At 49.6% G+C, this 26,935-nt stretch overlaps 1 protein-coding gene across 9 annotated transcripts in view; it reads right to left on the reverse strand.

Annotated features, from left to right (window-relative positions):
- The window catches only part of MAST3 (microtubule associated serine/threonine kinase 3), a 74,525-nt gene that overhangs the window by 28,052 nt on the left and 19,538 nt on the right, over window positions 1-26,935 (reverse strand). For 4 of the 9 annotated variants that reach the window (XM_048830594.2, XM_048830589.2, XM_048830587.2 and 1 more), the window contains 3 exons: window positions 3,262-3,350; window positions 2,534-2,606; window positions 1,701-1,721 (listed from right to left, as the gene is read on the reverse strand). In XM_048830594.2, coding sequence (XP_048686551.2) covers window positions 1,701-1,721; window positions 2,534-2,606; window positions 3,262-3,350 — 183 coding nt within the window. Of the gene's footprint in view, window positions 1-1,663; window positions 1,722-2,533; window positions 2,607-3,261; window positions 3,351-17,247; window positions 17,375-19,223; window positions 19,316-26,935 lie in introns of those variants that run through there. The other 5 variants (XM_048830591.2, XM_048830590.2, XM_075123200.1 and 2 more) reach the window with 4 other exon arrangements.

Raw genomic sequence — 26,935 nt, forward strand, 5'->3', positions numbered from 1 at the left:
ATTGCGCCCTCCCAACTGCCTGCCCAGCCCTGGAGCCCCCTCCCGCACACTGAACTCATTTCTGAACCTACCACAGAGCCCGCACCCCCCCGGCTGGAGCCCTCACCCCCTCCCACACCCCAACCCCCAATTTTGTGAGCATTCATGGCCCACCATACAATTTCCATACCCAGATGTGGCCCTTGGGCGAAAAACTTGGCCCACCCCTGTTTTAACCAGTCTCTTGGAGAACCCTTCATAATGCAGACCCCCAAGGGCTCTCACTGTTCCTTCAGGAAAGGCCATGCAGCCCCACTGCCTTCGAGACTGAGCCTCTGGGCTTCAGCCAGCCTGCTTCGTGCTGTGACTTCTGCTCAGGGAGTCCAACTGAGAGACTCCTACTTCCAGACTTGTACATGCCCCAGGGGGTGCGGCACTGCAGCCAGGATGTGCAGGACACCAAGCAGTGTTTTTCAAACAGAGTAGGGTTAATTAGTCAACTGGAATGCAGCATTGGGAGTCCTTAGATTAGCACACAGAAACGAAGGTGAAAATAGTTCATTCCAGCCAAGCCAGAGCAATCCACCAGCCAAACTGCACTGAATTCCATCGCAGGCTCTGTCTCTCTCAGATTCCTTAGCCAGTCCCAGGTGAGAGCAGCCAGCTTCTTCCAGAAGCCTTTTCTTTATCCCTTGCTGGTCACCTCCCAGTCCTTTGTCTCCAGGCAGGGCCATGCTGTGTTCACCCCCACCCCGTCCCAGAGCTTTGTTCAGTCCTTGGGGCTTCCATTGTCCTGCTGGACCCTCTGTTGATCTGGGTCAGTTTCAACCAGTTTCTTAAGGAGCCTATTCACTACAGCCCAGTCAGCAAGGGGACCTTGTGTCCTGCGCTGTCCCCAAGAGGAGACTTGACCCTTTTCCCTTCACAGGGTAGCAATGCAAAGTACATAGGGAAACTGAGGCACACATAGGATTCATGAAAATATTACAGAAAATTCCCGCTTTATCCCAGCAGCTCGCCGGGATAAGTTACAAGAATTGGCTAAGCCCCCACAGTAAGGCCTTTAGCAGTGCCAAGGACTCTCGCATCAGGAGCTGGCTCAACCTCGTAAGTTGCTTGCATTATCATTTTTCTGTTTTCCCATCATTAGCAGCTTGAGAATAAAGTGTCACTTGCTCCATCCTAGCTCTTTCCCATTTGGCAAACAAGGAGTTAACACTCCCCGTTTTCCCTAATGATCCTTGAAATTAAACCTGACCTCCTGTTCATTTCTGCCTGCGTACACCAGGGAGGCTAACGGCATCAACCCAGCAGGGCCTGGAGAGCACTGTTCCCATCTCCACCCTGCACACGCATTGGCGATTTTTCCTGGTGACCTAGTTGTAGATTTCAGAGGAGCAGCTGTTTAGAATCCAGGACACTGTTTATAATCTGGTGAGAAGTGTGAAAGTGGGGCAGAATTTGGGCCTGAACTCCTGGCCAACTGCAGCATGAGGGGAACAGAGCCGTGTCTGTGCCTGGAGCCGCAGAGAATTATGGAGGCCAGTCACAGACTGATTAAATCCGGCACTGCCACAATGGGGGTTACGCTCAGGACAAGCGAGGAAGGAACACACAGCGACAAGAGACATGTCAAAGTGGAGCAGGCATTACCCACTGAACACAGGCCCCCTCCATTCCGCACCTCTCTCTGGAAAGGCTTGGTTCCTTCTCGTAATTACCTGTCAGTCCGAGGAGCATGACTGCAGGGTGGTGGGAGATTATCAGCCAGGAAGAGGGAGCGAGACACAGTGGCAGAGGAAAGAGACAAACAGAAAGAAGGAAAAAAAGAACAAGACGGTAACCGAGAACAACACTCCCAGGCTTGCTGTCATTTCCTAGGCTCACGGGTTACCGTATTCTCTCTGTCCGTGGGAACACTGACAGCTCTAGCAGGCATCACAGCTCGCCCAGTCTCCAAACAGCTAAGGGGGAAAATCTGCACATAGCAGAACTCTGGGGACAAATGCTTCAGCTAACGAAGTGCTCTGAAGCCCTTTTGGGCTGTGCTCTAATTTATGAAGGGACTCAGGAAAGAGGGCCTCCTCTTCCTACCCAGCTGGGGCTGTCTCTAAACACCCACCCACAACCCAAAGTGAGTTTTCCTCTGTTATGTTAGTTCTGGCTTGAGTCAGGTGCAAAGCAGGCAGGGTTTGCGCAGTGACTCTGCCATTGGACCTTCTCAGTCTAGGCCCTGCAAATCCCCCTGGCCCTTTTTCTCCAGCCATGGATAACTCTTGAACAGAGACTGATAATCACACTGAAATGTGACATGGATTAATTAAAGAACATGATGAAATCCCCAAGCACATTCTCACCCATGAGCACGTGCACTGCTCTCTGGAGGTGAAAGGCAGCAGCCAGCAGTTACCCACTGCGCCACCTTTTGCCATGAAAACAATACTGTAAATGAGAGTGGATTCTTTCACTTCTCTCTCAGTCCAGCCCTGTCTGCTGGTATTTACTTTCTCTGTTGGGGGTAGGAGAGGGAAGGAGAAAGCAAGCCCCGGTTTACCTGCGAGCAAAGGGAAAGTTGACAGACGTGCTAGTGGAGAAGTTTCGTGGGCTATCCAAGGGGCTGCTCCCAGCTGCAGACAGAGAGAGAGAGAGAGAAATTAATGCAACTTCTGATCCAGCCCATTGGCTTGTTGTCTGGGATCTCACCTCTGACAGCAGAGGTTACTTAAGGTTAAAGAGTCACAAAGTAAATTGTGCTGTAAAGATTTGTTATATTCCTATTGGAAAATAAACCCATTCCGTGAAGACAGGAGACATCCTGTGGGGAGATAACTGTCCCCGTCACTGTCACGACAACCGCAATTGCTACGAGGACAAAGTTAAAACATGGCCTCCCCCACTCCAATCTTTATTTATTAACCCATGTCTTGTGCAGCTGCCGCTCTGCAAACCCCAAGTCTAACACACAGGCCCGTCCCAAGGGGCTGACGCTCGGCTTACTGCTAAAATAGAGAAATCAACACTTCTGGCCCACAGCATCTTCACACAGCACATACACCACTGAGAAGGGATTTCATAATAATCTGAATAAAAAAAAAACAAAACCCACAGGGGCAACCTGGTGTTGCCCCTCCAGTCCTTCCAACAAAGGATCCTGCAAGGGACTGAAGGTGTCAGCAAGCTGCCTTCAAGATACCTTAGGGCCACGCACTGCCCCTCCAAAGTAACCAGGATAAAACCACGGCAGGTGCATAGCCTGCTCCCCAGAGCTCAGACCTTCCCTACCTGTCGGCACAGAGAGCGGGGAGAGAGGCCGTGAGAGGGTTGGAGACGGCGTTCCCACCACCAGGCTTTTCCTGTTACTGCTCCGGCAGCTAGAAAGGGAAAACAGAGTGTCATTGTTGCATGGTTCCCAGAAGCCAAAGCAAAGGGGCGCGGAAGTTTATAAGGCTTCGGGATTTATAAACCATCTCAACACTTCAAGTGCTTTGCTTTACAACTGTAGCACGCCCAATTCATGCAGGAGAGCCCCACCGGAGTGCCAGCCCCAGAGCTCAGCACCTCTGGTATAACAGAACAGAGCATGAGGAGCCCAGCAAAAGGGAAGAGCGTGGCCTCTCGAATGCTTTTGAAGAGGGCTGGCATGATTTTATTTAACAGGAAACTGGTCTCGCCCAGGTCCGACTTCCAGTTCCAGCTGGACCTAGGGGAGGATGGAGCTCACAGACAGCCAATATCCAGCAAATAAGAATAGAAAAGAGACAAAAGGACCTAAAAAAGTGGAAGCAAAGAAGAAACTGGCAAGTGGTTTCATGCCCATAAATGAGAGTTTGATGGAAAAGGCCCTCTGGTTCCTAAATTCACCGTCGTAACCAAATAATACAGTAAATCACTGTTGTTTATGGTCTAACTTTAAACCACTTTGCTCTGATACCTGTGAGCCCGAATGGACGAGCATGCCCTATTGCCACAGCTGCAGAGACACCACTGGTGAAACTGTGCTGGCTTTTGCTCCATAGAAGACAGCTGCAGGATCAGTTTCCCCTTTCAGCTGTGCTCCATGTCTGTATTCAAACACTAGGACTTTGGTGACTACCTCCCCGGCCAGAGGTTCAACCTGGAGAGCCTTCTTTAAACAAAGGATGTGGAAAACAGGAGCAAGAAACCAAGGGCGCAACAGGGCCAGGAAGGAGCAGAGAACCTTTTGCTAGCTGGAAAGATATTTGAGAATCCAATCCAAGCAAAGGAATCACTGTGTTATAACCATGGATAACCCAATCTTCTGACTTATCCTAGATCAGCTGTTACAGCACAGAGGAGGGCATTGCAACCTGCAAACCGAGGAAGGCTCACTGCCTTGGAATCAGACCCATGGGCTCTGTCCCTGTGTGCTGGTACCCCCCCCCGTAAGTGCCCCTAGCAGAGAGTCTCCAACCCCAAATTTTCAAGAATCATGAGACTGTAACAAAATCTCATGTTTTTTTAAGCCATAGATGTGGGGATTCTTTTTGTTGTTGCTGTTTTTCCTTTTGAAAACTTTGCCACTGTTAGCCAGAGTGCTGGTCCCAGGCCTGGACAGAAGAGGAGGGTTCTGCAGTTAGGTTTGCAACCCCCTCAGCTAAAACTTTACTGCAACAGAAACAGTTAAATCAAAACCTGAGGACAGTGGGTGCAGAGGACACTCAAAACCCAAATCTGACAGAGCTCAGTGAAAGCCAAAAGGAACCTGAGATCTTGAGACATGGAATCCTAATGACCAAAGCTGTAACAAGTCTAGGCAGGTGGAATGTACATACTTCGTATGGTGCGGGAAAGCTGGCACAGGTTACATGAGAAATGAAAAAATACCACCTGATGATACTTGGTGTAATAGTGGGACGAGATGGGCAGGGAGTGGGAAGATGGTATCTGAAGGCGCTAACAACCGTCAACTCAGGAGGAGGAACACAGAAAAGAAGTGTAGGAATTATGCTGGACCACATCACAGTGAAAATCCTGCTGGCTTGGGAGCCAGTGAAAGACAGACTAACAACCAGATTGAAACAAGACATGTCAAGGGAACATTAATCCAAGGATATGCACCAACAAATGCACAGCAAGCAACAGTGAAAAGGATACAGTCTACAAGCAGGTGCAGCAGTCCTGGATGTCATGCCTAACCACAACATCAAGCTGATGACAGGCAAGACTTCCAAGCACAAAGTGGCAACAACTCTACTGGCTGGGAAGAAGTCATGGGCACAGTAGCAGAAGACATCCAAGATAATGGCAAATGGCTCTTGAATCTCTGTGGCACAAACCCCTTAAGAGGAGGCTGTCTTTTCCAGCACAATAGTACTCCCAGGCTCACAGGAGACCACCAGACAATGTGACAGTCAATCAGATAGACCATGAGTGTATAACTAACAGATGGGCATCTTCTTTGAAAGATATCAGAATCAGCAGAAGAGCAGATGTTTGCTCAGATCATTATCTTTTAGTTGCCATGTTACAATGTATGCTCAAAAAGATCACAAAGATAGGCAACAGGAGTGTTACAGCAAGCGAGAAGTTCAAGGACAAAGAAACACAGATCAGATTGCATTTAGCAACCATTCCGGTGTTTTACAGGATCAGGCTGATGAAAACCTGGAAGACAGATGGTCAAACTGACAGAAGATGGTAGCTGAGACAGCAGAGGAAGTAATGGGCCACTGAAGGAGGCAGAAGGAAGACGCGTGGATTACATCTGGAACATGAACAGTGATTGACAAGGCTCTGAAGGCAAAAAAGGAACAGTGCAAGACAGGCAGAACTCTTGGAGGTGGATGCAAAAGACAGAGACAGGGATAAAGAAATAAAGGAGAGATGCAGGCAAGAGAGAAATGTTTGGGTTCAGGAGGTTGCAGAAGCACAGAAGGGAGACTTTCAAGCAGCTCTACAGAACAGTGAAAAACCTCTCAGGAAGCACCAGACCATCCCTTGTGATGCCCTTCAGGGACTCTCATGGACAGATGCTGAAAACATCTGAAGAAAAAGCCAGACAATGGAAAGAACATTAAACTGTTCAGAGCTGATGATTATGCACAAATAGAGGCAGGACCAGTAACACCCAATGAACTTGTAGCAGCTATCCAAGTCCTCAAACAGGTATAAGTTCCCGGGACTGACAGAATTCAAGCAGAGGTACTGAAGGCAGGAGGCAATATTCTGACTGAGCAGCTAACAAAAGTAACCAAACATGGGTGAAAGAACAAGTGCCACCAGACTGGAAAGAGGGTATCATGGTGGCACTGCCAAAAAAGGGGGGGATCTTAGTGCATGAACAGGGGAGGTACTGTAAGGCTATCAATTCCAGGCAAAGTATCAGCTACCATCAGCTGAACAGAATGAAGACTACAGTGGATGCCATACTACAAGAGCAAGCTGGGTTCTGTCCAGGTAGATCATGTTGTGAACAGATATTCGCTCTTCAACAGATCACTGAAAAAGCTATTGCTTGGCAAAAGGCATCTTAATTAACTTCACTGACTTTAAGAAAGAGTTTGACAGTGTCCATAGAGAGACCCGTGAAATATTGCTAGAAGCTAGGGGATACCAGACAAGCTATCAACATAATAAGGAGTTTAGAGGATGGAAGCAAATATGCAGTAGGATCAGATACAGTCCTGGGTGAGTGTTTCGATATTGTGACTTGACTTAGACAAGGGTGTCTTATCAATTTGCCTTGTACTATCGACGGTCTGGGTGATGAAGCAGACAACAACAGGCATCGCTGAAGGGGTAAAATCAGTTAGCATAGATGAGTAGACTTTGCCAATGACACTGCTTTACAAAGCATGACGTTGAACAGAACGACTGCCCTTCCATCAGAGGGAGAACAGGAGCAAAAATTGGACTGAAAGTAAATGTAGAGAAAACCCAGATTATGAAGGCAGGAAACTGGAGAACAGATGCAAAGGTTAACATGTGTCAGAGACAGGGTTGTGGGTGGTCAGGCCTAGTGGTTCCCAGATCTGCTCTAGGAATTGTTTTGGGGCAGTTCTCTGACCTGTGTTATACAGGAGGTCAGACTAGATGATCACTGGGGTCTCCTCTGGAATCTATGATTAGCGTAGGAGTCGGAAGCGAGGAATAGGAATCCAGTGTCAGAGTCAGACTCAAAAGTCAAGAATCAGAGCAGAGGGTCAGAACTGGAGACAGGTCAGGAATCAGAGCCAACGGTCAGAGCCAGGTTACCTAAAGTGCAGCAAGAAAGGGGCAAGGCTGGGAACCAGCAGGCTAACACAGCCGAACTGCTGCTGCTTGGCTCAAGAGCTGGTATGCTGACCCTCCCACCAATCGGGTGGGGGACCAAATCCAGCTGCCTACTACAGGATAGCTGGGTGTGTTAGGTTGCCCAGAGACTAGCTCTGCTGCAGGCCCTGATTCCTGACAGAGTGGATGGAAATGAAATCCAACAGGTCCAAGTCCCTCTCTCTGTAGAGTGCGATGACATTTGGGATAAAGATATGCATCAGAGATCAGGAAAAGCAAACTTCTCTTTTGGAAGGATGAACGCCACCTGGCCAAGCAGAGGTGTCCACTCCAAACTAAAGGTCAGATTATACCATGTGACTGTGCTGAGCATGCTACTGGCCAGGGCAGGCGCTAACAAGAAGTGACTGGAGGTGGCCCATCACAGATGGCTGAGGAAGACGCTACGTATTTCCTGGAAAGACAAAACAACAAAGGGAAGTCAGGGAGCTGCCAGAGCCAGACGTGTTAGAAAATATCATCAAAGAAAGTCGGCTCAGGACGTTGGGACACGTACCCCACATAGAAGATGGGAGACATGCTAAGCCAGCCTTGAATTGGGTGCCTGAGGGAGGAAAGAGAAAGGTCAGGGGAGAACTAGCAGAAGACAGTGCCAGAAGATATTGAAGACACTGGCATCATCTGGGAGGAAGTATCACAACCAGTGACTGACCGTAACCAGGGGAGGAACTGGACTGCAGCACAGGAGGAAGTAAGGTCTGAGGTCAGGTTTTTGAGTATTTAAGATACATGAGGTCACATTTTCATGCTTTTCTCTGTAAGAGCTAGAAATGTACTTGTTTAAAAAAATATATTTTTAATTTCACATGACTCTAGCAGCTGGGGTCTGAATGCCAATTATCACAAGATTCCTGATATAATTACTCACACTCATCCTGTTTGTGCCTACTAACAATCGACCAATGCATTCTGTTTTTTTTAAAAAGTTGCGATATAAATTCTGCACAGTGCGATATAAAGCCATTCTCATAGCCTTAAGCATTTCTTGCAGTGTATAAGCTGTCAATTTTTTAAATTGAAATTCAGTTATAATTAGTGGTTCCTTCCAGGCCTCCCTCCATTTTGCTGAAAAGGGGCACATGAGACACCATCAGTGCTGGGCTGAACATCTGAGTGTATCAAGTACTGAGAGCAGGATAGTAAACACAGCAAGAGGGCTGGGCCTGTGAGGATCCATTTGCAGGATCTGGCTCAGTCTCCTCCTTCAGGATCTGCTGTAACAAATAACTTCCCTTTTCAGCAACAACAGGTGCCAGCCGCATGAGACTCCAGACTGCTGATTTTAATCTCACGTTTCCAATTATAATTCACAGTTTATCCTTGGTGCAATGTGCCTCTCGCTGCACAAACTGTTAAGATGCTCCTCTGAGCAAAGGACTTACAGGCCTCTGATCTTTGCAGATGTTCCCTTGTAAATAGCTTTTAATAAAAACCCAGTATAGTCTATTGCACATAGGAGAACGAGTTTCACCTTCAGCATCCGTAACTTCAAACGCCTCGCTGCGTCACAGACCTGCGTGGCCAGTATAAAAAGCTGCCTTTCAGTGCCTTGACAGAGATGCTTGATGTGACGAGTATATAATGAAACACACTCGGCTGAAAAATTGTTCCAGTCTCCTCTCCCATTAAACGGAGTCAGTAAGTGCTTGGGGGCCAGGCCCGTGTCTGCTTGCTAGTGAGACTGCCTGCTATATTTCTGGACACACCGAATATTTATTATTTAACAATGAATAAAAAGTAGCAAACACTCAGAGCAGACCCCAGAAGCAGGAAAACACAATCTACAGAGTCACAAACTAAAATTAGGGGAGATTTCCATAGATGTCAGACCAAAGGCACATCTTCCATGAAAACAAGAATACACCCGAGAGCCAGATTTAAATAAAGTAAGTCAAACTATGTCTCCTGGATTTCTGTAATCCTAGACTGCTCAGTAAAAAGGCTGTGCAGAATTTCCATTCAAAGCTGGGAACAGAAACCCTCGCATGGGCACTAAAAATAACAACTCAGTTTACCATCATGAGGTACCCACATTAGCTCAGAGCTTCAAATCAAAGAAAAGAAAACCAAGGAGCCTGGGAAGACTCTCTGTGGGGTCTAATTATGAATGCAAAAAGTTATTTGCACGAGGAGTAAGGCAATACAATGTTTTAGCTCCAGACAACCCCCACACAGACCCTCCATAACTGCTGTATGTATTCTCACTGCATCAGTGCACCGCCTGCTACCGACTGCACTAAACGAACGTCAGCGGCTGACCCAGTCACCTCGTGGGCATTAGTCTGTCCTGCCATGCGGGGGCCCCAACACCCCCCTGGCAGGAGGAACGCCTGGCGTGGCTTCACACAGACACACAGTGTACCCACACAGCAGCGTGTGAACATTTTTCCATGCACATTCATTGTTTTCTGAATAGTCCCCTTTGCTGAGGGTGAGCCCGCACCTTGTGCTCGTCAAGGGCATATTCATTAGGCACTGGAGGATGTCAGGAAGCTTCCACAGGCTCTAACCAATTTTCCTACTTCCCACACCTCTCCTCATTTCTCACCTGCAAATCCCTTGTGGTGCCTGCCATTCCTATCAGAGAAGTCGTTTACTTAGAGGCCATATTTTAATTACCCAGCTGATGGAACTGTGCAGCATAGAGAGGCAATGCTGCAGCACCAGCCGCGAAGGATGGAAGGAGGGAAATACTTTAAATCAAGGGTTAGATATGTGTCTTTAAGCATTTTCATCTTTACCCCGCGTGGGGCAACAGAAGCCTTTTCTCAGCTGCAGTTATGACTGGGCTTGCAGTCTCTCTGGTACCTACCCTGCTGGAGCTGTATCCCCAGTGCTCCCCATATTAATGCTGGCCTAGAAAGACAGTTGTTTCCTCTGGCTGCAAAGGCATTTTCCAGAGCCCACACAGAGCTCCAGGAGGCCAAGAGCTCAGCAGAATGCAAGAAAAGGATTGGACCTTTGAGCGGATAACAAGAACATCCAGAGTTACAACAGTAAATACGGGTAAAATCGGACGTTTGGAATAGCTCTTCCGCTCTTGCTGCAAGACGTGAGCGGACCTCTAATTAACAGGGGTAAAGAAAAAACCAGCCTTGGAGGAACCCTATACCACCAGGTGTGTTGCCCTTCCTCCAAAGCAGCTAGGGATTGCCACAGACTGGTACTCCAGAAGTTCCAGTCTTCCTCCACCATCATTTTTTCCTGGCCCACTCCAGTGGGTTTGTTTTGGTATTTGACTTTTTTTTTTTTTTTTAAACAAAGTATAGCATCTACAGTAGCAAACCCCTCCCCTCTGACCCCCAAGCGTTTGAAATACTGACCCATGGACCGGTGAGGATTCACTTCTACTTTAATTCCATGTTAGCAAATTTCTAATGCTAATTTGTAGCTACACTGAGATGAAGATTGACTGACATACATAAGATACCCCAAGAATAATGAACAAACAAATCTGAATGGATGTTTTGCAGTGATTTTGATTAATAAACGAGCAAGCTCTCATATCACCTCGTTAACCCACGTCAAGAGGTCAGCTCTAGAGAAATGGTAAATAATTAATGACAGCGAACATGTGCAGAACACCACGGCCGTCTTCCATAGATTCATAGATCCCAGGATCAGAAGAGACCATTGTGACCCTCTAGTCAGACATCCTGTATTACACAGGCCATAGGACTTCCCCAAAATAATCTTTAGAACGGCAGCATGTAAAAATCTGAAGAGCTTGGTGCAGCTTACTGATTTCTGCAATACAATGCATCATTTTTTGTAGAGACACGACCACCCTGCACACTCCCCCTCAGGAGGTTTATTTTTAAAGTGAACACAAACGTTTGGCTAGGTTAGTTCCCGTAATCTCTATACAGACAGATTCTGATAATGTTTCCTGTTCCTGCGCACTCCACCCTCGGTGCTACAGCTATCTCGCGCCATTTTAACCCTGCCTGATGCATCAGCTGCATCTGGCTCCCTTCCTCCAAAATAAGTAAGCCTTGTGCAAAAACGGCTGCTTACTCTCAAAGTTAGGAGTGAGGGGCACTAACCCAGCCCCCAGTGCTCTGGCTCTAATCCTACATTTGTAAGTTTTGCCAAAAATGGAGTGGAAACCAGCAGTCAGCAAAGATCAGGTTATTTACAGAAGAATGTGACAACGCACCCTCAGTGCGGCACATCTCCAAAGTCACCTTCCAGCAGCACCAGAGCAACCATCGCACCCTCAAGCACACGCTCACAGATCAGGGAACTGTTGCAGCAACTAGAAAAGGAGTACTTGTGGCACCTTAGAGACTAACCAATTTATTTGAGCATGAGCTTTCGTGAGCTACAGCTCACTTCATCAGATGTGATGAACACGGCTGTTCCTCTGAAACCTGTCATGTTGCAGCAACTGTGACCCAAAAGCCCCTCACAACAACCTGTGACAGCACAAGAAAGCCTGCTACAGAAGACAGGAAGTAAACACCACAGCAGGCTGAGAACTGCATCATCTGACCTATCTCATTATCACAACCCCAGGCCATTCCACCTGGCAGCAGCTCACAGTATCAGTCTTAGGTTTATTTCATGAATATAAGCAAGGCAATCCCACCCCAGGCTGCCCCGCAAGAGAGACAGGAAGCAGAGTCTGAGAGCTAGAACACGTAGACAAGGCTTTCCGACCAAAGCGTTACCATTAGGGCACAATGCGTTCAGGTGTCTTGTGCCTTTCCTACAGAACCAGGCCTAAGAAGGGGCCTATCACATTTCTCCATTGAATGTTTAGAGAAATAAGCATCTGGTTACAAACACCTTCCAGGGCACCACAAGGCCAGGCTGGCTCTGAGGAATGGGACACAGGCCCCTTTGCCTTGGACATGGGCTCAAATCAAAACCTGGTGACAAGGTGACCAGCTGTTATGAGCTGTCTGCTGTCTGGTGGCCTATGGAAAATGACTGGATGGTCTAGACCAGCTCCCCAGGGATCCAAAGAACCTACTTGCAAAACAGGCCCAGTCTGTCCAATAGCCCTGGAAATAGAACTCCCGCACCGGTGGCCCTGCCAGGGCAGGATGAGGCAGAGAGCGAAGCTTGCACTGCGGCTGCCCAGTTTGACTCTGAGTGGAGGATTTCACTCTGGCACATTTCACCAGCATTCAATTCAACCCAAACATTTTTAGCTGAAGTAAAAGGCACGCAAGGGGCCAAGCAAGTCCACTCAGACCCAAGTGCAGACTACGCAGGCACAGTGCACACTGTTGCTGGATGAGGACTGCAACGCAATCCCAGCTGCTTCCCTGCAATGCCCCCACCCTGATGAGCCCAATCTCCTCGCCCTCTGAGCGTCACAGAGGTGCATGGGACAGTGCAGACCACATAATACAAACCACACAAGTCACCCAGGAACATTTTCAATACGTCCAGTCTGATAACACAGGAGAATTACACCTTTCTTTAAAAAACAGGATCTCAATAAGTAGGCAGGCCACAGGTCACGTTGTAACCACGAGACAAGGAGCTGAGTCTGGACTCCTGGGTTCTATTCCTGAATCCGGCACTGACTTGCTGTGAAACCTTGGGCAAGTCACTTCCCTGCTCTGTGCCTCAGTTTCCTCACTTCTGAAATGGTTAAATGGCAACATCCAAGTCAAGAGCGTTAAGACTGCTGGACTAAAATCACAAGGTAAAGTAGCACTCATTTTTTAAAACGAAACTGGCATCAGATCAGGGTGCAACAAGTAATTTTGCTAGTGTACACCAGGGTTTAAAGGGCTAACAACTGCAAAGCGCGGTCAGCCACAACCAAACTATTGCCTTCAAGAGGACAGTATAATTCAGCTGGCCCTGTTAACCAATTTCTCAGGCCCTGTCTACACCATTCAGGGAAAGAGTCAGCCGCTTTCTAGCGCGAACTGTAGCTCACTGGAAAGATGCTAGCGGGCTTACCCAGGCCTGCTGTCTGGGCCACTCACCTCAGATCAATTTACAGACAGCAGCTGTGATGCACATGTTTAGTCCCCGCCCAATCACACACTCCTCTCTACATTGTTCTAACTCAACAATGGGTTCAGACAATTCCCTTCGCGTAGTGACTTCTTTACTTTTTAACAGTCTGCATTGTCAAAGAATTTCAGAACGGCCTATTGCAACGTAATGGAGTACAGCACAGCACGGGCAGCAGCATCACCCACCCCAACTGTCCAAAAGTTATGAGCCAGAAGCCCCCAAAATCACGAGATGGGCTTAAAACTCAGGAGATTCTAAAAACGAATGCGTTTCAGGTTCTTTGCACTAACTGGGGGGGCAGGGGGAGAGCCTTTAGGTCACACTTTGGTCACATTTTCAAGCTTTTCTCTGCAACCACGACAGCTAGAAACTTGAACAAAAGCTAAAGCACAGGCTTAAGTGCTTGCAAGATCAGGGCCTAAACTTGCTGCTGAGTCCGGAGGCCTTAATCAATTAAACCCCATCCTAACCCAATGGGCACTACTGAACATCTCGCAGCCACCTGCCCATGACACTAGAGTTCAGATGTGATAGCCAGGTTTTGCTGTGAGAGAGGCTGAGGTCAGAGTACAGTGCTGTCGTCACACCAACAACATGCAGGTCTGACACCCATGCAGGAAGAAAGGGTCAGTTAAATATCAAGATAAATCAAGATCACTCAGAGGCTGCTCCATCCTACTCTGCTGAGGTGTTCCAGCTCTGCACCAGCCATTTCAACAGCCACGCGGCAGGAAGCTAGGATTCCTCACACACTACAGCGCTCTTCATCATACCAAACAACACTGTATGCTTCTTAGCTATTATAAAATACACCGCACTGTGATTCCATCTCTGGGTTCTAGCAATACTAATGAACCACAAGAGCATTGCCCAAGCCCTTGGGGAGAATTACGGCCTCCTTAGGTTCCGCTGGATGCACACGACTCCTTAGATTATCACACTGATTATGTGTATTTTTTAAAAAGTCATTTCACGGAACATTCATTTCACAGATATGCTTCCATGAGTACAATTACTATTATACAAGATACAGTGGTGCCACTCAAACTCCCACCAATACAACTGAAGTTGACATTTTATCCAGAAATTCTTCTTCCCCCCGCCTGCCATTTAATTGTGACATTTCATCCCCAAACTTGCAAGCACTCATTAAGTTTTATACATGTGAGTCAAAGGGACAAAGTCTTTAAAGCTGTGGTTTGCAGGATTGGGCCCTAGAAGGGGATGGATCCATGAATTTGCTAAGAAAATACACTCTCCTATTCCTCTTTATAATAAAAAGCATTGACATTTTGAGACTGAGGAAGGCAGTTTTACAGTTGTGTATCAGTCTGTGTGCAAGTGAGTTAAATACCCACATTGTATAAAGATATCAAAGACACTCACTCCTGGATTAAACGTGGAACCAGAGATTTCAAATCTCACTCCTATCAAAATGTTGCCCCCATTGCTCACTTATTAAATTTTCAAACACATGCCTTGGTGCTTTCCCCCAGGCTGCCCCTCACACCCTGTACACACCCTCAAAGCCCCCTCACTGTTCTCCTTAAACCCCTTCTCAAAGCTCTCCTTTGCCATGATGCTACACACAACTTGGCAGTGGCTAGGCTGCTGGCATGCGGATATCACTGCCTGTCGCCCTGACCATTATTATTGCATTGTTTCCTTGCACTCCCCTGCCTGTAACCACATGTTGTCTCTTGGCTTATGCTCCGACTGTTGGGGCAGGGACTCTCTTTTTGTTCTGTGTTTGTACAGCTCCCAGCACACCAGGTCCCGGCCCCTGACTAAGGCTCGTAGGCACTAAGATAATGCAAATAATAAATAAGAGCCCTTTTTAGGGAGCAAACATTTTAAAAAGTAGATTAATCACCCTCTTGAATTTAAATAAAAGCTGGATTCCATGTTTTTAGGGAAGCATTTTTAGCTTGTCTAACGAGACGGTGCAGCCACTCAGCCCTCACACAGGCTAGTCCTGGGAACAATCAGAAAATACACAACAGAAAAAGATTAATGTTTTTGGAAAAAATGAGCTCCGGCCATCCCAGCAGCAGCCATTTGTTTAGTGCCGCTGCTCTGGGCAAACACAGCTCCCCTGGTCTGGGAACAAGACCTGTTTGGTAGGAGAGGGGTGAAATGCTCTGGCCTGGTTTCTGGCTGGGGGAGAGAGTAAGAACACGGGTAATACTTGCAAAACTGAGGTCTGGTCTGCACTACAGACCTGTATCACTCAGGGGTATGAAAAATCCACACCCCTCAGCAACATAGTGATATTGACCTAACCCCAGGTGTAGACAGGCTATGTCGGCGGGACGGCTTCTCCTCCCTCCAGCACAGCTACTGCCTCTCTGGGAGGTGGGCTAACTAGAGCCCCTCGTGTTGGCGTACAGCGTCTTCATTAAAGCGCAGCAGCTGCATTGACGCAGCATTTTAAGCGTTGACCTGCCCTGAGCAGTGCACTGCTCGGGCCCTATCCGCATGGCAGGAACTTGCTAGCAATGGCTGTTTTAATGGCTAGTTTTAAACCCAGCCTACTTTGGGCAGGAATTCCTGTCCCAAGAACCGAGATCTGTTCTGGACAATGAGGACAGAGACGCTGGTGTTGCTAGCACAGCCCCAGCTGGAGTGTGCTCAGGACCTGGATTGCGAAGGCCTTGCCTGGCAAACCCCAAAGATCTTACAGACCAAATGCCCCCTCCTGCCCCCGCTGAATCCTCCTACTTGACTCCTTAGCTGGGGCCTGGCCTGACTCCGAGGTGGCTCCCCTTCCAGAGCACAACGCCCCAGCTTGAGCTCCATCCTGCCGCTGCACTGGGGCTCCCTGAAGTGACTTTAACGCCCCTGCAATTACCTCCACTGCTCTGGCCCTCACCTCCAGCCCAGAGCTCAGCAGCTCCAAGCAGGAGAGGAGCCCAGCCAGAGCCAGACCTTGAGTCTGGAGACCTGGAACATCCTCTCCCCAGGGCGGCAGGACCAGGGGGCCCCAAATCCTGAGTCACAGACACGCATCACAGCACATAGCCCCCCCACTGCATGTAACCCGCCACATACAGACCCCCCACTGCGTAGAGCCTTCCCCCCCTCCCCCGCCATGTAGCCCCAGGGCGCTGGAAGAGTTTTTACAGTGAGGGTGCTGAGAGCCATTGGACCAAACTGTAAACCCTGGATCTGATGGAAACCGCTTCAAACCAGGGGGTGCAGCAGCCCCCCCTCACTCCAGAACCTATGTGTAGCCTCCATCGTGTACAGAGCCCCCCTCCACTGCATGTAACCCCCCCCCAGCCTACAGAGCCCCCCTCCACTGAATGTAACCCCCCCACAGCCTACAGAGCCCCCCTCCACTGAATGTAACCCCCCCACAGCCTACAGAGCCCCCCTCCACTGAATGTAACCCCCCACAGCCTACAGAGCCCCCCACTGCATGTAACCCCCCACAGCCTACAGAGCCCCCCCACTGCATGTAACCCCCCCACAGCCTACAGAGCCCCCCTCCACTGAATGTAACCCCCCCACAGCCTACAGAGCCCCCCCCCACTGCATGTAACCCCCCACAGCCTACAGAGCCCCCCCCACTGCATGTAACCCCCCCACAGCCTACAGAGCCCCCCTCCACTGCATGTAACCCCCCACAGCCTACAGAGCCCCCCCACTGCATGTAACCCCCCCACAGCCTACAGAGCCCCCCTCCACTGAATGTAACCCCCCCACAGCCTACAGAGCCCCCCTCCACTGAATGTAACCCCCCCACAGCCTACAGAGCCCCCCCCCACTGCATGTAACCCCCCACAGCCTACAGAGCCCCCCCCACTGCATGTAACCCCCCCACAGCCTACAGAGCCCCCCTCCACTGCATGTAACCCCCCACAGCCTACAGAGCCCCCCTCCACTGCATGTAACCCCCCCACAGCCTACAGAGCCCCCCCCCACTGCATGTAACCCCCCCACAGCCTACAGAGCCCCCCCCGCCCCACGCAGCTCGCCCCCCCGCACCTCTTGGAGCGCTGCAGCAGGTCGCCCTGGCCGCGCTGGCCCCGGTAGCCGGGCGGCGCCGCGCCCCAGCAGCTCGGGTCCGACATCGCCGCCGGGCGCCGGCTCCCGGCTCCGCTCCGCCGGGCCCAGCCGGCACCAGAGCGCGGCGCGGCGCGGCGGGCCCAGGAGCCTCCCCGCGCGGGCCGCTCCCGCCCCGGGGCTGGGCCCGGCCGGTCAGAGCCCGCCCCCCCCCGCAGCGGAGCCCGCCCCCAGCCTCCCTGGAGCCCGCCCCCCCGAGCTCGGAGCCTACCTCCCCCCCCCACCTCGAGCCCATCCCCCCCCCCGAGCTCTGAGCCCCATCGGAGCCCCCCCCCGCCTCCCTGGAGCCTACTCCCCCCCCCGAAGCCCATCCCCCCCCCGAGCTCTGAGCCCCAACAGAGCCCGCCCCCCCCCCGCCTCCCTGGAGCCTACTCCCCCCCCCGAAGCCCATCCCCCCCCCGAGCTCTGAGCCCCAACAGAGCCCGCCCCCCCCCCCGAGCTCTGAGCCCCATCGGAGCCCCCCCCCCAGCCTCCCTGGAGCCTACCTCCCCCCACCCCCACCTCGAGCCCACCCCCCCCCCCGAGCTCTGAGCCCCATCGGAGCCCGCCCCCCCCAGCCTCCCTGGAGCCTACCTCCCCCCACCCCCCCGCCAGAGCCTGCCCCCCCTGGAGCCAGCCAGCCTCCCTCCCCGCATCAGAGCCTGCCCCACCCCCCCTCCGACCCTGCCTCCCCCACCCCCCGCCGCAGCCTGCCCCCCTCCGAGCCCCCCAAGAGCCTCCCTCCCACACCCCCCATCGGCCCCCTTCCGGCCCCCAGGCTGATCTAATGCCCCCTTCCTTTCCCAGCCCCCAGGTAACATGCTTGCTGCTCCAGCCACCCAGGAGGGGCTACACTGCCCCTGGGGCTGTGGAAGGGGGGTGCTGGCGAGTGGGGTCACTGGAGGGGCTGCCTGCAAACCCCGCACCCATCCTGCCCCACGGGCTGTAGACACCTTGCTGGGGTGTGTGCAGGGCCGGAGCAGTTGTCATGGTCACTGTGTGGCGTTTGGGTATTTCCTGCTGTCTAAGCCACATATAAATACAGACCTTTGTAGACGTACCATGGCAAAGCCAAGCAGCGCTCGTCACATCGGCCAGGCCCAGGCAGCAGTGGGGCCTAGTGGAAATCCACTGAAATCCCAGCAGGGTGCATTCAGATTTTACAGCCTCCATGCAGCTCCCCTGCACATCTCTGCCACAGAGCCCTGTGCAGCAAGGACCAGCAGACACCCTGCAAAAGAGGGCCCTTCCCGCCTGACAGACAGACATTAATTCCAGACAAACTACCATGGGACAGGAAAACCGCCACAAGTGCAAAAAAGTCAAGCACTCCAGTTAGGAAACGGCAGAATGAAGACCGCCCAGGCAACCACGTGCTGCCTTCGAGGGCCAGATTTTCAAAAACACTCTATGCCTACTGTTCTCAGTGGGAGCTCCTGAAAATCTGGGCCCATTTGTGGATACTGGGCCCATCTGAAAATCCTGGCCCATTAGGGTGTGCCAACTCCCACTGAACCCAATGGAAGGCTTTCCAGCGGCTCCAAAGGGCACTGGTCTATCACACAGAGCCCTATTTTCCACTAACCTTGTTCTCTAAAACAACTGACCAAAACTTCAAAAACCTTAAAACAAAAAATTCAACTTGAAGCAGAGACCAAGCCTGGAAAATTTCAACTTAAACAGTTTGCTAAAGTCATAAGCAACTGAAAAAGGGTTAGAAAACTTAGAACAGGTCATGTTAAGGAACCTTAAGCACAGGTGTTTCTGCTGCCTTGCCTATAACATTCGTATCTCTACCGCTCAGTGTCCACCTCAGCCCCTCAGTGCAGGGGACATGATACAAACACAACCAAAATGTCATTTGAAGCATCATTGACCACAAACACATCAAAACAATCGAGGAATTGGAATCATCTCACCCACAGGAATTGCACGCAGTCTCAGCTGGCTCCAGCATGGGCCTGGATTTTAGCCAGTGAAGATACTTGGGAGAGAGAGAATTTAATCCCAATCTCCCTTTTTCCTCTCCTGAAAGTCCTAATTAATACTGGATCTGCGGCACCCCAGTTGTCTCCACAGCAACCGTCTGATGTAACACTCAAGGCAGCAGGCACTCCCACAGGAGAAGCTGGCCCATCTGGGCCAACTGAAGGATCTTCAGCACTAAGGTAGGAGGAGGAGACCGAAAGTTACAAGAAAGTTAAACTGCTGTTTGCATAAATGTTCTGTTGTTTTGGTCTTGCCAGGGATGAAAAGCTTCCTTTAAGCACATGTCTGCTCAGTGAAGGAGGCATTAAGCAAAAGGGTTGTTGTGGGAACAGAACCCCAGAGCCACAGGAAAGCAATCCCCTCCACAGCGAGGGAACTGGGTTGGGCAAGAGCAGGAGGCTTTTCCGCTCTGTGGTCACATAGCGTGAGTGTCTTAACGTTGCAAAAATGTGCCTAGCTTCTTCCTTCCTTGGCAGAAGAGCTCCAGCCAGCACGTTACAGATTTTGCACGTTCTTTTCTTAGGCCTGGTCTACACACAGCGTTTGTACCAGTCTGTGACTATGGCTAGAGGTGTGAGTTTCTACTGGAATAGAGATACTGGTTGCAGTCCCTGTGTGGACACAGTTATGCCAGTAAAAAGGGGCTTATACTAGCATAGCGGGAATACGCTGTCTGCACTAGGGAGCTGTTCTGCTTTACCTACACTGGCACGGTTAACGGGGTGCCACTTCTGTGTTTAGACAAGCCCTCCAGAAAGCCGTGAACTTCCCACTGCTCTTGTTGCAGTTCACCCGTGAGATGAATCACAATCCCCATGCAACAAGCCAAACTCAGCCCTGCTGGCAGAGATCAGCGTGACAGTGAAGCTTAGTGCCAAGCGAGTCTGGCTCTCCAGTTACGAGGCTTGTCCGTTCCAACCATTCCCTTTTTACAATTAACACTTGTAGCCTCCAGTCTCTTCCTTTGTTACAGTTTAGCTCCTACACAACCAGGAGTTTAGTACCTAGAAATCTAAATTGAGAGAGAAACCTGGACCCAATCTCAGCTTTCTTATAGCTACAATAATGAGAAATCCACTTCTTGCCAATCCCACACAATATCGGTGTCTGAATAATCATGAATAATTATTAATAACTAATCATTAAGAGTGTCCAGTGCTTTTCAGCCAGACGGATCTCTCAGTGCATTTTACAAACCATGGACTGGACTCTGCAGCGTGACCCACATGCAGGGCTGAAGAAATGGGGAGAAAGGGGGACAACTGTATTGGAACCCCACACTTAGGAGGGCCCCCAAAATATCTGACTGTGGTGAAGATGAAAGTGGTTGCAGTGAACACGATGCACCAGGGCCCCAAATTTCTCCTGACGGGCTTGACCACATGAACAGACCCCATTGCTTGTCCACGGCCCCACTGGTGCTCTGAGCAAGCCCGAATCCACCTATGCCGACATCACTGCAGGATCAGGGCCTATAGGTATTACTTTGCCCCGGACTGACAAGCAGTTTCCTCCAGAACAGGACACAGCACCCGTTTAACAACACAGAGCAACACTACACAACTTTTCAGGACAGGAAATGAAGATGAATACCATAGCCAAGGAAAATGACACAGGGGATTTAGGGAGGCAGGAAGCAATTACTCATGCTGGAATTTACCCAGCACACAACAATTACCAAGAGTGCCTCTGAATCTTTAGGTTTCAGAGTAGCAGCCATGTTAGTCTGTATCAGCAAAAAGAAAAGGAGGACTTGTGGCACCTTAGAGACGAACCAATTTATTTGAAGTGAGCTGTAGCTCATGAAAGCTTATGCTCAAATAAATGTGTTCGTCTCTAAGGTGCCACAAATCCTCCTTTTCTTTTTTCTGAGTGGCCAAGACCGCAGTTTACATCTTATCCCCAAAACAGCACCCCCACCAGCACTTTGCATGTTGGAGCATCTGTTCATGACTGCAGGAAAGGGAAATACACACTTGAACCTGGGTGCTTTGGAGGGTTCCATGCAAGTACTAACTAGGCCCAGCCCTGCTTCATTGGAGAGCTGACAAGATCACAGCAAAAGATAGTATGGGTGCAGCCTAATTAATGCAAACAATAGGAGACACAGTCATTAAAGCAAGGGCATTCTGAAGGCTGCCAAGACACCCATAGCTCAGCCACACGGTGTCTGTACAATGCAAGCCACCTCCCCCACCCAGTCATCACTATGCTTCCAGCAAGATCCTTTGTGCCAGAAGCACTGCGTCACCATGACAACTTCCTCTAGCTCACTCTTCCTGGTGCTGCAGTTAGAGCTGGAATGCACAAAGGAGCATCTGCAACTGACATGTTCCTAAGGGCCAGCAATGTGTTTTCCGCAGTCACACTGGGAAAGCATCGGATGGTTTTTATTAGTGGCGAACAACTAGGACATGATGATCTGACCAGCTTCTGGCTGGGAGATCCAAAACCATGCTCTGAAGTGCCCCATGCCTCTGTTTGCCGGAAGCTGGGAATGGGTCACAGGGGATGGATCACTTGATGAGTCCCTGTTCTGTTCATTCCCTGTGAAGCTCCTGGCATTGCCACTGTTAGAAGACAGGATACTGGGCTAGATGGACCTTTGGGCTGACCCAGTGTGGCCATTCTTATGGCCTTCAGCTTGCCTTTTTTTTATGTATGTTGCCCAAGGGCTGGATTCAAGGAGGACAAAACTTTCAATTTCAATTAACTTCAATAACAATTAACTTAGGCTTGAATAGAGACTGGGAGTGGCTAAATCGTTATGCAAGGTAACCTATTTCCCCTTGTTTTTTCCTACCCCCCCCACCCCACCGTTCCTCAGTCGTTCTTGTTAAACCCTGGATTTGTGCTGGAAATGGCCCACCTTGATTATCATACACATTGTAAGGAGAGTGATCACTTTAGATAAGCTATTACCAGCAGGAGAGTGGGGTGGGGGGAGAGAAAACCTTTTGAAGTGATAAACACCCATTTTTTCATGGTCTGTGTGTATAAAATATCCTCACTGCATTTTCCACTGAATGCATCCGATGAAGTGAGCTGTAGCTCACAAAAGCTTATGCTCAAATAAATTGGTTAATCTCTAAGATGCCACAAGTCCTCCTTTTCTTTTTGCAAAAACCTTCAAAGTAAATTTCCAACCACCACTCTTTCCCCTGCAATAAGGTAGCTAGAGGATCAAGTACTGTACCTGGATTAAATTGCACCTAGAAAAGGGAGTCCTCCCACACTGTGAAAACATGGCTCCTAAGCCTTATCTACACTGGGGAGATTTTGCAAGAATCTCCCACCATTGCTAACACCTGTTCATGTCCCTCAGAAGATTCTACATAACCAGCCAGAGTTTTAAGCACCATATAATCTAGTCCTACTCAGAGCCATCCACACTGGGCTCCCAGGCAGCTGTGCGAACATTTGTGGCACTGAGTTGGCTTTAGCAATCTTTACAAAATTTCCCTAGCGTAGACATGTCTAGAGCCTGCCCTTCCGCAGCCCAGGCCAACCCTTGCTAAACACGGCCCCGCCTTTGTGCAGAAAGCAAGTGGCTATTTTATCGTCATGCCCAGAAAGTTTCTTTTTGTATGCAAAATAAATGTCCTTTCTGAGACCCATGAATCTGATGATTACAGTGGAGGTCAGAAAAAAGAAAAAAGATTTGTAGGCTTGCTGTTTTCCCACGGCCAGAGAGACCAGACAGATTCCATGCCGCAGCCATTCATGCCCTGCAAAGTGCAGTTTAGACGACTCTCGCTGTATTTATGATTAAACTGGTTGCTGACTCGCTGGCGGGGTCATTTTGTTTCTAGACTTATCATCAGAGACCTCCTGTACTCACCCTGTCTTGTACAGCCACTTCTGGGCACAGTATCACATACTTGTTGTGGTGGAGAATTCTCTCAGGCATTTATATTCATCAAGAGAGATCTCTGTAACATTGGAAAGCCTGCAACAGGGAAAGGAAAAACCTAGAGATATAATCCCCCTATGTTTTAATTCCTCTCCTGGCTTGATTAGTAGGGCAGGTGCTAAGTGATCACAAGTGTAAATTGCTTGTTATCACCTTTTCAGAAAGTGTACAACAGCTGCCTGAAAAGCACAGTCTAAAGCCTTTTAAACGGCAACTGTCAAACCAAAACATTGCAGCAAACAGGGCAAGTATCTGGAAAGTGTGAACAGGAGCAGTTAAGTGTCAGAGGTTCTCTAGATTTCAGAGGAACAGCCGTGTTAGTCTGTATTCGCAAAAAGAAAAGGAGTACTTGTGGCACCTTAGAGACTAACCAATTTATTTGAGCATGAGCTTTCGTGAGCCACAGCTCACTTCATCAGATGTGTACCGTGGAAACTGCAGCAGACTTTATATACACACAGAGAATATGAAACAATACCTCCTCCCACCCCACTGTCCTGCTGGTAATAGCTTATCTAAAGTGATCAACAGGTGGGCCATTTCCAGCACAAATCCAGGTTTTCTCACCCTCCACCCCCCCCACACAAATTCACTCTCCTGCTGGTGCTAGCCCATCCAAAGTGACAACTCTTTACATAATCAAGTCGGGCTATTTCCTGCATAGATCCAGGTTTTCTCACTTCCGCCCCACCCCCATACACACACAAACTCACTCTCCTGCTGGTAATAGCTCATCTAAACTGACCACTCTCCAAGTTTAAATCCAAGTTAAACCAGAATATCGGGGGGGGGGGAGGAAAAAACAAGAGGAAACAGGCTACCTTGCATAATGACTTAGCCACTCCCAGTCTCTATTTAAGCCTAAATTAATAGTATCCAATTTGCAAATGAATTCCAATTCAGCTGTTTCTCGCTGGAGTCTGGATTTGAAGTTTTTTTGTTTTAAGATAGCGACCTTCATGTCTGTGATTGCGTGACCAGAGAGATTGAAGTGTTCTCCGACTGGTTTATGAATGTTATAATTCTTGACATCTGATTTGTGTCCATTTATTCTTTTACGTAGAGACTGTCCAGTTTGACCAATGTACATGGCAGAGGGGCATTGCTGGCACATGATGGCATATATCACATTGGTGGATGTGCAGGTGAACGAGCCTCTGATAGTGTGGCTGATGTTATTAGGCCCTGTGATGGTGTCCCCTGAATAGATATGTGGGCACAATTGGCAACGGGCTTCTCTAGAGAGCTTCCAGCATGGTTTGAATCTCTGTAGGCACAGAGGCCATGTCTACACTACAAAAATTAAATTGACCTAATTTATGTCGTCATACAGCCGCCACAGCAATTACATTACTTGTGTGCGTCTACACTTTGCTCCTTGCATCGGCAGAGCATGTCCTCACCAGCAGCGCTTGCACCAGTCGGTGCGGGGCATTGTGGGACGGCTGCTGAAAGCCAGCAACAGTCAATGTAAGCAATGCAGTGTCTACATTCTCACCATGTTGCCCTAACTACATCGACATTGACTCTACACCTCTCATGGAGGTGGAGTTCTTAAGTCAATGTAGCAGGCAAGTTTTGTTGGTGGGAGAGAAATTTTGGTGTAGTCATTTACAGAGTTAGGTCGACATAAGCTGCCTTCCATCTACCTAATTCTGCAGCGTAGAGCAGGGCAGAGACTTTAAAGGGAGTTCTCTCTGGCCATGAAAGGTCAGGCTCGTGGCCTTAAACACTGAAGAATCATTCTGGAACTACTATCTTGCTTGCAGATTACCTAGGCCAAATTTTCTGTCTGAGTAAACAGGTGCAACCCCACCGATTTAAGATAATTTGGTCCCATAATCCTACCTGTATAAGAATGAAACCAAACAGGCCTAAGAACTAAACATCAGCAACAAAATCCTCAAAAACAAGCACCTGCCACCCCAGGATTCTATTCCTATAGAAGTTTCACTCAGGAAAGCCACACTTTTTGCCTTCTTCAGCAGCATGGGGAATAGGTCACTTGCAGGTTTGAACTAGTGTAAATGGTGGATTTTCCGTAACTTCAAGTCTTTAACCATGATTTGAGGACTTCAGGAACTCAGCCAGGGGTTAGGGGTCTACTGCAGGGGTGGGTGGGTGAGGTTCCGTGGCTGCAATGTGTGGGGGGTCAGACTAGCTGATCACGATGGTCCCCTCTGACTGTAAGTCTGTGAGTCCCCACCTCCCTGCAGTGTATTCTGAAATTGGAGAGATATTGAATGCACACATCTGTCCCCAACTGCAATCGACATCTGGAATGAGCTTTGCGGCACTGCAGCATCTCCCCAGTGTGGTTTGGTTTAGTGCATCTTTTCCCCTCTGGAAAGAACAATAACTACGGGAGAAAGAACCTGCATAATTCTGGGCCATGATGAAGCAGAATCAAACTCTCTAGCAGGATAATTAAGCTCAGCAGAGAAGAGGTGATTCTTAGTTTGACTGTTTCTGTGCAGTTACCTCAATGAATTCCTTCTCTGTAATATGGCAGCTCATCCCTTTAGACCTTGGTGTCCCTACTGCCAGCTTACTAATGGAGAAACACAAACCACTTAGAAGCTCACAGTCAATCGACCAGCCACCAGCACCCCAGGGTCTCTCCTGGGTTCAGCTTGGGGAAGGCTTTGAATTTTTCTTTCTTAGGATGTTCTGAGGGCTCCCTGCACTCCCAGACCTGCTCTTCCCAAGAGAAGTGTCAGTCCACAGCTGGGGGGTTGGATTTACAGGTTGGGAGACTCCTCCAGGAGGAAAATGGCAAGTCAATTCCCAGCTCCCCAGATAGATGCTGGGTGGTGCAAGCCAGCAGAACTCCCTCTGCTGGACCATGACAGAGCAAAGCATTATGGACCCCCCACCTTTGCGCATGTAAAAATGCACCCAACCAAAAAAAGTCTCTAGCCTCTGGTTTATCAGCACCATATGCTGGGCTGGTTGGGCGCATACATGGAGTCTGCACAGCCACACACACATGCAGTCATGGCACACACAAGCACAAATAAACACACAGAGCAAACTGACTGCGCTCAATATGCACTCAAGTCTAATTAATGGGAGAGGAAGGAATCGAAGGGTTCCAGAACCGGGCTAACATCCTGGTGAGAAGAAACATGAGCCTTTCAGCTGATGCCCTTGTGACATGGCATGCCTTGTGCCACTCAGACCCTCTTCGCAGGTTAGTGCCACTGGCTCCAGGTACCTGCCCCTGTAACGTAGGAGAGACGCCTTTTGGGAGGGGCTTCAGAGCCCTGGTCCTAATGCCTAGGCAGTGAACCAGGCCCTTGGGCTGATCTCAGAGAATCCAGATTTGGGGATCACAATAGGTTTGTCTGGAAAAGGATAACACCAAGTGTAACAGATACACACATGCAGCCTCCTGGTGCAGACCAGCCATTCACTAAGGCCTGCCCCGGGCCAGCACCCCATACTCCATCCAGTGTGTGCAGGATCCAGGGTCCTACCCACCTCACCACCACAGCTACACCTTCTGGATCTTGTGTCTCTCCATGCCCCTCCTCCCGCACTCTGTTCACTCAGCAATCACCATCACTGGGGCAGGAGCAGGCTTCATCTGGATCAACCTCCCTACGTCTCTGATCCCCAGCAGATCTCAGCCGAACACAGCCCCATTCTCTCTGGCCCTGCCCCAAACCTCTCTCCCTCTTTCCCACCTGTCCTTAGTTAGACTCGGTAAACGCATCAATTCAGCAA

This window comes from Caretta caretta, chromosome 25 (genome assembly GCF_965140235.1).
Source record: "Caretta caretta isolate rCarCar2 chromosome 25, rCarCar1.hap1, whole genome shotgun sequence".
In the NCBI taxonomy this organism is placed as follows: Eukaryota; Metazoa; Chordata; order Testudines; family Cheloniidae; genus Caretta; species Caretta caretta.